This window comes from Quercus suber, unplaced genomic scaffold, assembly GCF_002906115.3.
Source record: "Quercus suber isolate HL8 unplaced genomic scaffold, Cork oak 2.0 scaffold_385, whole genome shotgun sequence".
In the NCBI taxonomy this organism is placed as follows: Eukaryota; Viridiplantae; Streptophyta; class Magnoliopsida; order Fagales; family Fagaceae; genus Quercus; species Quercus suber.
In genome coordinates, this window is record NW_027069837.1 from 110,265 (window position 1) to 121,968 (window position 11,704).

Here is an 11,704-nt window from a genome sequence, read left to right on the forward strand (position 1 = left end):
TGGCTAATTATGACATTGTCAACATTCAACAAACATATTAATTTCATCATTTCCCAATACTCAATTAAGTCAGAGATATCTAAAAAAAAAGTAGCACAAAAATATAATCCAATGCACAAATGAATGGTGAGGAAGAATTCAATGGAGAAAAGGAGACTGAGATAAGAGGAAGTAATATTGTGAGACAACGCCTAATTACCTATAAGCTTGCCATTAATGAAAACACACAACACATCACGCATGCTATCAATTGTCAGTGTTGGTCTAACTTCCTTTTCCTCCCATAGGTGTCTTAATTTATGAATTGCTAACATCTTTTTTCTTAAAGAATGCATCAATTGTTTTTCGTTTGCTCATAATTCTTTTAGCTTTAAGAATATGACTCAAAAATTAACTTTAAAAAATAAAATTTTAATTAGAAATTTTTACTTAGTTATATGAATGTTATTCATACTCAAGAAAAAATAAAATTTCCACTATAATTTAAACAGTTAACCAATTTTTAATAGAACTTTAATTAATAATAACCCCTCAAACAAAAAAAAAAAAAAAATTTAAACACACAAGTATTGGTACACAACATAAACCAAACAATTTAACAACACCCACAGCTACATCCACAACAATATGATATCTAACTAATCAAAAATAGGTAATAAATCAAAACAATTTTACCTTAGAAACTTTGTCTTCACAAAGTGTAAAGATGGGTCACCCAGGTGGCAATGCCTATTGCCTCTGCCTCCAAAAGATCTTCCCTTCAAGACTCATCACAAACAATCTCCCCATGTCTTCAATCACGTATTTCTCTAAAAATCTATGAAAATATAAAGAGCATGTGAATATTTAGGTGTAGATAGTTAAGAAAAAAAAAAAAAAAAAAAGACACTAAAAAGAGATGAATCATGAATGTCTAATGCTTAAGAAAGAGAAGAAAACTCACCAGGCGGTCACCAAGTTCCAAAACTGAAGATGAATCAGTTGATGAAGAAAGAAAAATTGGTCAAATTTTTTTTTTTTTTTTTTTGGACTATGAGGACAGAACAAAGAACTAGAGTGTTGGGGGCTGGTAGGCAGTGGTACCAGTGCTGAAAGTGTATCAAAGAAGACAGAACAACCAAGTTCCAAAACTAAAGCTGAATCAGCTGATGAAGAAAGAAAAAATTGGTCAGAATTTTTTTTTTCTTCGGACTATGAGGACAGAACAGAGGACTGAAGTTTTAGGGGCTGGTAGGCTACTGTACTAATGCTGAAAGTGTATCAAAGAAGCCAAAATAAAAGAATAAAAAGTAAAAAGGGAAAGGGATTCCGTGGGTCAGGTTGGACTTTTTGAGATGTAGGAAAAATGTATTTTTGTTGTTATTTGGATTTAAGAGTATTTAAATGTTGGACTTATGAGTATTTCCGTGGGCCAGCAGGTTTTTGTTTTATTTGGAGTTACATAAAACTAAAACTGGAGCTGGGAGTGGGCTGAGAGAATAGGTGAGAAATGAGTAGGGGGGTCGGCTGTCTAATGTTGGGGGGCTCATTTATTTTTTCTTCATAGTCTAATGGGAATTTTTTTTTCTTTTTTTTGCAGAGGCCACGGCCCCCCCAAGCCACTATGTGGCTCCGCCCCTGCATGCCTATCGAAAAAACAAAAGGATATATACCACATGGAGTATGTGTAATTTACATTTAATAATAACGAGAAAAAAAATGTGTCCTATCACCTGTGTATCATGGTGTCCATACATTGCACTAGTAACACAAATGAATGAAACATAATGGGCTACTACTAACAAACTTGAATAATTACAAGGTGCAGACATGTGTTACAATTTACTCCAATTCTAACATTACCGTTTTCACAATCCATCAAAAAAAAGAAGAGCAGCAGCTCTATAACTAGAAAAAACAAAACTAACCAGTCCATCAAAACTAACTTAGTACATGTTAGACACCAAAGCAAACTATTGCTTTGCAACAATAGTGTCAGATTCGTTGTAAAATAGAAGGTTCCTTCGATTCAACAACAGCATCATCCGTCTTTGGGTGATCGCGGTGCCCACGCCAACCTCGTTGTAGACGGGAAGCTGCCTGGGATTGCAGTCCTTCGGGGCCAAATCGTGACAACTTAGAATGCCATATTTGCTTCAAGTCGGAGGCCATTAGAGCAAAGGCTTCCACTTTTGTGTGGGTTTTGAGGGTTTTTGAATAAATGGGGAGTTTGGATAGGTTGTACATGTCTGCTGAGGAAGCTTTCATAACCCATTCAAGAAGTTCTTCTCCAAAGAAATTTTTTTCAAGCCGCTCAGCATGTTGGGAGTCTTCACCACCATTACTACTGCTTGTGCAAGTCCATACAGTGCCTTCCGTAATAAAAAAAACCGCATCAATTGGGTCTCCCTCCTGAACAATGTAGCTTTGCTCTTGGTAGAACTTTGGTTTGAGAGAGTCGCAAATCTTAAGCAACAGTTGTTCATGCTTAGCCGCCAACCCATTGTCTTTTACGAATTTTAGCTGATCAAGAAAAACAAATAAAAGTTGAAGTAGTACAAATTAGTAAAAAAATATAAATGTAAAAGTAATATGCACGTCTAATGCATGAATTAATTTTAAAAAAAAATATGTAAAGTAATTGAAGAAGTGATTAATGCAATATCATTGAAATTAAAAAAATAAAATGATAATACAAATAAAAGAAAAAAAATTATCTTATGTTACATCACATAAATACATTATGTCAGACTAAATATCTCAATAGCTAACATTATGATAAATGATTCCATTTAAAAAAAAAAAACCATTATGGTAAATGATTAAAATAATGAAAAAACAACGCATTTTCTTTTGAAATTTCATAAGACTTTTGGCAATAAATTTTTAGTAAAATTTTTTTTTATTTTTTTTATTTCTTCTATTCCAACCAAATATTTTTGAACAAAAGGGAAGGAGAAACGAGGGACACACTTCCTCCTCACTCTCTTTTGCAAACCCCAATAAAGCCTCTTGAGCTGCTCGATTACAAGAATTTGGAACAAAACAATTTTAAAATGACCAAGAGAAGAATCTCCGAAAAATAAAATATGCCTTTGAAGCATAATGCTCCTTAGAGTTTAGCAGGGATATCAATCCCGAATTAGTGCATTGCAGGATATCGAATGTATAATACTCAATTTTTATTATATTAGCCAAAACTTTATACCATATCTATATAATTCCCCAAATATGCATTATAAAAAATAAAGGTACGAAGAAATATTTGATATTTTATTTAAAAAAAGTATAATGGATGTATAAAACTCACATTCTTTAGAAGATTTAAGCAGAGATGACGCTTGACATTGTTTTGAAGGTCTGGAGGAAGATCAGGTATCAGGTTCTCCACATAAACATCTTCATCTTCTTCAAATCTCTGATCTATGTTCCTTATAATCTCCCTTTTAATGGTACTATCAAAGCCCCGTTGGGAAATCCACGATCTCATAGTTTTTTGTTGTTTTTGTCGTTTACGCGACTTCATCTTCTTGCGTACCTTATCCCAATTTTTAACAGATTTTGTTGCCGTCCACTGCATGTACATCTAACCCACCTCTACTAGTCAGTTCAATTCACCAAATCCCACCGTGTATAAGCATTAAAATTAATTATGTTTAACAATCATACATCTCATTGTTCAACACAACTCCATTGGGTTCAGGTTAGAAAACAAAACTTCATTATCATGAAATTGAGACATTTGTAGTTGAGTAATAGTTTTCTTTTCTCAAGAAATATATAGAAAGTAAATAAGATAAAGAGAGGAGGTTTACATTAGATTCTTAAAATGATTTTCCAAAACTCGAAATGTTTTCCCAATTTTTGAGAACACATCATAAAGCCATCGATGCTTCCTCTTTGTATCACTGTTTATGTAAACATGTCATGATGGAACACTCACCCCGAAGATTGAAAGTCAATGAGTTGATGCACTTTCTACTGATTAGTCACCAACAGTCAGTGAAAAATGAGTCACCATCGTGAGACGAGTGTCAAGAAGTGCCCCCATGCATAGCTAAACTTCCAAACTCATGTTTCTGTTTCAAGACACGATTTTGCCCATACCTAGGCTAGACAATTTTGTGACATTCCATTAATCTAGGTGTTTCTAACGGAAATGTCTAGAGTTCAAATTTCACCTCCTCATTGTTACTATTAAATTTATTAAAAAATTGATAGTATCAATTTAATACTACTACTGATAATAATTGGATGATTAGCACATTAAATTATTGATGTGTCATACTTCTTGTCTAGAAATCACACACTCTCTCTTCTTCATTAGTACAGTAAATGGAATATTACAAACCTCTCTCACATTAATATGAGTCCAATCTATGAAACTAATGCTTAATAGAGATTACTTTTATGTGAGAGAAAGATGTTATACATTAGATGTACTAAAAAAGTCAAAAAATAACAAGGAGCCTTAAAAGATTTTTATAAAGAAAAGAAGAGGAGAAAATAATTGGGTACTCACCTGCAAATTTCCCATGAAATATAGAAATAGTACCAATCCAAAGATGGAAATACCAAGTGCAAAGCAGTTTTCCCATATGTAGTTACTTGTTTCAAGGTTTTGACCAAGAGAACTGCAAAAATGTATAAAATTTCATAACTATAATGTATGAGATACTAATCTTAAAGATTTATAACTACAAATCTACAATGCATAAAATAAGAATCTAAACATTTTTAGGGGAAATGAATAAGTTAGGAGGAGATGTGCAGTCCTATGCTTGGGCCTTCAAGATCACAGATTTATGGCCTTTGGAGAAATATGACCTCCCTTTGCATAAAATTTTCTCAATGAAAAGAAAAAAGAAAAGAAAAACAACGATCACCACAGGCCTAAAGGAAGAAAACAAAAATTGAAGACCAATATCAAACTCAAACTCTATCACATGCCGCTATTTCCTTTTATTTCAGATGAGTCAATATCTTATACCTCTATGTTTATATGGCAGAGAAGAAGCTACCAAAAGCTACACCAAAAATGTATCGGGAAATGACTATAAGCAATAGACAAGAAAGTATAACTGTGACACAGATGTTACTTCTTGATCACAACATTATTTTTTATAAATATATTTGCCTAGTTTGACACTTCTTTGATATTTAAAAATATCTAATAGCAAAGTAGCAAAGAGTAGGGAAATTATTATTATTATTATTATTTATACAAGATAGAAATTCTACTTTAGCCTAATCTAAATGTATATGTGTGTTAAGCTCTCTCTTGAAGATTTGAATTCCGGTCCTTACCCCCACACCCCATAAGCACTAATACTTTTAGAATGATCACCGCACCAAGAGTCTGCGGTGGTAAGAGCAGGGAAATTATTGGTTTAACAAATGTGTGAGGATCAATCTTCCACCTGCTTCGTATCCAAAAAAACATCAGACAAGCCTGTAAGGACAATCAATGTTCTTGAAAATTTTAAACCAGGAGAAATTAACTATTTTAGTCCTAGTGTGTTCAAACATCAAATTAAGAATTGATGCAAACCTCAGATTTCGCATGCCCCACCAGAAACTGTAAAATAATTTTTGTGGAAAATCTTCAGATTCTAAGACGCCAGATTGAAGGGCTTTAAGAAATATTCCAAAGTCAAAGGACGTTGTATTTTTAGTATTTATAGGGCAAAATTCATTTATAAAAGACAGATTTCCAAAACTGCGGTCACAATCAAAAGAAATTCCAACACATCTACTATGATTTTGATCACACGCTTTGTGCCAACAAGCTGCCAGTCGTTGAGTAGAGAAAAAATACCAGAAGGCTCCCAATACCTAAAAGACCAGAAAATCATTAAACATTAATAAATTCTGTAGATATCCTATGTCCCAACAAGATATTATTAATTGTTACAACAAGAAAAAATAATAAGAGAAAAAAGAGAATTGTATAGACATGAAACTTCTACTTATTAATTGAAAATTCCTCATCATCTGATGGCTATTATCTTACTCAGGCCAACTGCATCCCTAACCTCATCATTTAAGCTAGTATCAATAGACAGTAAGATGGTTAAAACACCCATTGAGAACAACACTCGATTACATGTTTATAACAATGATCCTCTTCGCAATCTACACTTTACAAGCAGAACTGGTTGGGTGTGTAGTCTATATCTAATACTCACTTGACCAAATATCTCTTACACAATACACATTGTCTATCAATTCATGGCAGCAGCTCAATCATCCTATTATGATGTTGTTCTTAGGATCCTTTGATATCTAAAAGGCATTTTTTTCATAGAATTAATTTATTCTTCCAGTCGCTACTAGCACTCCGGGCAAAACTAATGCCAACTAGGTAGGAGATCCCCGTGATCATTGTTCCATCATGGGATTTTGTTTCAACTCGAGGATTCTCATATATCTTATTGCAGCTAGAAAAAATCTGTTGCTACAATTGAAAAGTTAATATAACATTCAGCTTCGGTATTGAAGTGAGTAACAACAATTTGCTTCTAGCTGCATTAAGATATTGGACAGTCCCTGTACACATTGTTTGTTAAGTTCATTGCAGCACGTCGTTCATCCCTTTTACAAAAAGGATAGAGTTTGAAAACGATTGTCAATATAGTGTTTGTGTAAATTAATAACATTCAATAATCTCAACAATCAGCTTGGTTGGAAAGATAAGATACTTGAAAAATATATCTAACAAGAAAATTAATCAACCCTGATTGTTAAAAGGGATTACTACATATTTGTTGAAATGTCAGGGGTCAAACTCCAGCCCCCTGACCCCCGGTCTTCCCCCTAAATAAATCAGCTCACAGGTTGAACAAAGAAAAGGGGATATAAAACATCTAGGAATGTCAAGGATCAACCCTTGAGTCCCTTGGTTCATGTAAATTGGCTAACAGATTTAACAAAGCAAAGGGAATATAAACCAGGTATTGTAAATCATTAATATTAAATACAAAACGCAAAGAGTCATCTCACAAAACAGTGAGTTCCAGTTAGCTTAACTGAAAAAGTCTCTAATGATTAAATAAGAGATCTGAAGTTCAACTTCCGTCTACACCAAATATTAATTGGTGTCTTGGTCTGATGATAAAAAACTATTATCAAGAGATAGCCTTTACATTTCCACCACTACACCAGGCATTCATATAAGAGGTTTAACCCACACAAGTCCAAAAAACAAATATAGCGAAACCTTTGGAATCTATAATTTTTTTCATATGTGGGTTCATTGGAAATAAATGTTTATTAAAGCTGACAAAACATTGATAAAATATCAAAACTTGCCAAGATTAAATTTAATGAATGTGAAATTACTCCCAAATCAAACTTACATGACCAGCAAGGATGTATAGAATGAAATTCAATGAAGCTTTGACCAGCACGATTCTATCAAATTTCTTGTTATTTGTTATTAGTTTCCTCCAAGATAGGTAGATTTGAGAAACTCTTGGCACATATTGGAAGAGAACAATTGAGTTCAAGAATTTTACTTTTTTTGAAGATTTCGTGCCTCTCATTTCTGAAAAAATAGTCAGAGTGACCACCTGAACATATTATAAGAAATTTAGTGTTTAGAGCCAATGGATAGAATCCATCTGTAGGACAATGATTTTAAAGAAAATAGAGATTATGGATGTAGTGGAAATTAAACTAGGATTTAATCTTTAGTGGTCAAAGTCTGAATCAATTTTTTTTTTTTAATATTCAAAGAATAAGACATAGACTAAAATTCAACACCAAATTTATACATGAAAACCAATATTAATTGTTGGCAAAATATAAATAAATGGAACGACACAAAATGATTGTTTTTTAAAACAACTCAATTGTCTATTAAGAAAAGTTTATTTTACTCTGTTGAAAAACCTAGTTTGGACAATTTTTTGATTGGAAAAGTCAAACATTATACTTGAATTTCCCATAATCAACAAATAAAATAAATGTTATACATATTTACCTCAATATTTTTCCAATATTTTGATAACTAGAAAACTAATTATTATGGTCAGGTAAAAGTTAAAAATTAATAATTCAATAGGGGAGGGGGATTTTGAACTATGGACTCTCTAGTGCTGGAAACACTAGAAGATACCAGTTGAGTTACAAGATTCTTGGTTAAAATTACTCTCACTTACAAACAAATGTTTGAAACTATTCAGCCTTTTAGCCTCTTTGTATTATATTCTATATTATATTCATTTTTCTTCTAGTGTATTGCCAAAAAAAATTTCAACAACAGCATGCACAAAGTCCCAAATTTTTAAGGTCCTAAACAATAAATAATCAATGTGACAAATACATTGTCATTTATACATATATATATATATATATATATAAAAGCTCCAAAACAGAGTAGTTTGATTCTTATTTTTATTTAAAATTTATATTCTAGTAACACTAAGGATTTGTTACACATAAGGGTTTTTTCTTTGGTAGGGGCTGCAAGCCACAATAATGGATTACCTAACACATACACATATATATTATTTTTAAAATTTTAAATTACTAAAAAAAATAAATGTAAGCGACATTTATCAAACCAAACAAGCGAACAACAATTAGCAGAGGTCTCCCTTACCTGCGGGATGGGAAGAATAGTTATAATGTCGAATAAGAACCACGGCCATAAATATTTCTGAGCTATTTTCCAAGCATCTGTATTCAACTCAGATTTTCCACTTTTCAGAAGCTTCTTGTCTATAAAACCAGTGCGAAATTGCAATATGATATGCAGTAGGTGAATGATATCGAAGAAGGATCGCAAAACGATAGCTGTGATCCACAACTTCTTGTCTAACCGAATGCACTTCTTGTCTTCATTGATCACAGGAAGATAAAAGAACAGAGGATCCAATGATACTGCAATCACGCACGACAATACAAATCCTACATTCCACCTTTTAAGGAACGCCTTCCTTGGATCAAGAATTGTCTTTGATGTCCATGTTTCTTTCACTGAATCACTTCCACCATTCTTAAGAAGTTGCCTCTCAATGTCCTGACTATTCCTGAATAAATCAAGGCAAACACAAAAATAAGTTATTGGCTCTTATTTACTATCATCTAGTATAAAAAATAATAATAATTGAGGTTTTTTTTTTTTTTTTTTTTTTTTTTTTTAATTTTATTTAAATCAGGTGTTATTTACTATTCAATCAATAAATTTATTTTTATGCATAACTTTAGACCACAAAAACTTGAAGTTTAGACATTTGATTGATAGCAAAGTTATTGATCTTTGTTCTTTTTAAAATTTTGCATGCATGAAGAATATAATAAGAACATACAATCAAATTGTTATATTTTCAAAATTCATATTTTAATAAAGAAAAACTATAAAAGCAGTTTGAAAGGCTTCTCTCCAATGGTTTTTCTCCAAACGAGTTTGAAGAGAAATTTTTTCCACTTGAACATTGTGATGTGGTAGATAAAAAATTAATATCAGTGATAGGTTTAGATAACAACTAGTAAAAACTTGCTAATTTAATTGTTGTGAATTTGTTTGTGCTTGTTGCATGCTCTTTGTGTTGTTGACTAAAAGCTTTTTAAATTTTTTATTCACATGACAGGCTTAAGACGATAACTAAAAAGAAACTTTTTTCATATAAATATTTATTAAGTTTTTTATATCATAAAATTTTAACTTAATTTTTTTTTTTGCCTTATGTAAATATGCAAACTAACTAATTAAGATTATTTTTGTACAAAAAAATGAAATATCATGGTCATGCATGAATTTAATAGAAATGGATAAAGTAACACTCCCTTCTTCGGTTGACACTGTGGAGTGTTTGGTAGCTGTATGAATTCTTCAATTTGCCAGTGAATGTGCTTTCTCCTCTATAATCTTGGATGATGATTCTAAAACTATGTATAGAACTCTATGCTACGAAGATGTCTCCCCTTTCTTCGTTTGGCCACTGGTATACGAATTCAAGACCCTTGTAGAGACCTTTTGTGTAGTCACCTTCTCCCGTACGTGTAGATAATATAACTCTGTAGTTCACAACCTAGCTAAGCATGCTATACATGTTAGACGTTTATCAGGGTGGAAGGAGGATGTTACTTCACACCTACTTCCTTGCTTGCAGAGACCTTTTGTGTAGTCAATTTCTCCTATACGTATAGACAGTGTAACTCCGTAGTTCACAACCTAGCTAAGTATATTAGATATGTTAGATGTTTATCAGGGTGGAAGGAGGATGTTCCTTCACACCTACCTTTTGTAACTTTAGCCAACTTTGGCTAAGTTTGCTTTAATAATATCAGTTTCCTTTTTCTCAAAAAAAAAAAAAAGAAAAAAAGAAATGGATAAATGTTAAAAAATTATTAATATTCCCAATTTTAAAGAATTAAAATTAGAGCTTTTTATTCTAAAGTTGCAGCAAATCCTACAAAATAATGACGTGTCAATATCTAAGAACAACACATGTCATGCAAAATTTAAAATTAAAGCTTTTTATTTATAGGAATTAAGCATATTAAAAAAGGGTAAGGATTTGCTACAAACTAAGTTGTAGCAAATCCTACAAAATAATGACGTGTTAATATCTGAGAACAACACCTGTCCTGCAAAATTCAACACCTTGCCTTGCCCTGGACAGGTGCTGTTCTTAGATATTAACATGTCATTATTTTGTAGGATTTGTTACAACTTAGTTTGTAGCAAATCCTTGCCCATTAATTTTTTTTTTCCTTTTTGAATGGATACTATACATATTTCATGGTATAGTATGCATTGAATGAAATATTATGAAATAACAAAACAAAATACTACCTCCATCCCACTTTGTTTGTCCTCTATTCCATTTTAGGATGTCCCAAAATGTTGTCCAGTTTTTAAAAATAAAAGTCATTAATTTACTAATATTCCTATTATACCCTTATTTTATTAATAATTCAATTTTTGATAAATTTATTTAATGCTAGTTTTGGAAATTTATATAATTTTAAAAGGTAGACAAGACAATAAATGATGTTTTCTTAAATAATTTGACTTTTCAAACAGGACAAACAAAGTGAGACTGAGGGAGTAACATTTAAAAGCCTACTTACAAAAGTTAGGCTTTTTGTAAGTGCAAGTGTTGTAAATCTTCTCTTCCTACTTCCTTCTCCATCTCCTATGTCTTCTGTCTATACTATCTTAAAAAAAAAAAAAAGAAAAAAGAAAAAAGATAAGCGGTCTAAAGTACCACATCGGTCAGTTAGTGAGTGAGTTTTTGGTTTATAAGCCTCGCTAGTACAAAGGTTAGGCCATTTTGTAAGTATTAGTATTGTAAGTCTTATCTTCCCACTCGCTCCTTTCCTATCTCATCTTGTGTCTTCTGTCTATATATATATATATATATATATATGCAATTATTTTAATATATAAATAACCGACTAAAAAATTTATTTATTTTATTTTATTTTTTTCACAATTGACTAAAAGATTGACCTTGGGACGTGGTAGTGCAATAAATTAAAAAGACCCCACTTGGAGACTTCCTAACAAAATAATGTTAAGATAACATTATATAAAACAATGTAAAAATTGCCTTTTTTTTTTTTTTTTTTTAGCTGAAGTAAAAGTTCCAATTTCTAACGTTTAAACCTCAGCATTTAAGAATGTGAGACATAGTTATGATATCATGTCAAAATATAAAAATATTAGGAATAACTAAAAATAAGATGAGAATGAAAAAAAAAAAAAAAAAAA

At 31.7% G+C, this 11,704-nt stretch overlaps 1 protein-coding gene across 1 annotated transcript; it reads right to left on the bottom strand.

Annotated features, from left to right (window-relative positions):
* Positions 1-1,753: 1,753 nt before the first annotated feature.
* LOC111986635 (cyclic nucleotide-gated ion channel 1) lies at positions 1,754-9,045 on the bottom strand. The gene is made up of 6 exons (XM_065760879.1): positions 8,585-9,045; positions 7,338-7,550; positions 5,531-5,814; positions 4,502-4,613; positions 3,290-3,565; positions 1,754-2,502 (listed from the first exon to the last, which is right to left on the bottom strand). The coding sequence occupies exons 2-6, from the start codon at positions 7,521-7,523 to the stop codon at positions 1,975-1,977; spliced, it is 1,386 nt and encodes a 461-aa protein (XP_065616951.1). The 5' UTR covers positions 7,524-7,550; positions 8,585-9,045; the 3' UTR covers positions 1,754-1,974.
* Positions 9,046-11,704: the final 2,659 nt, after the last annotated feature.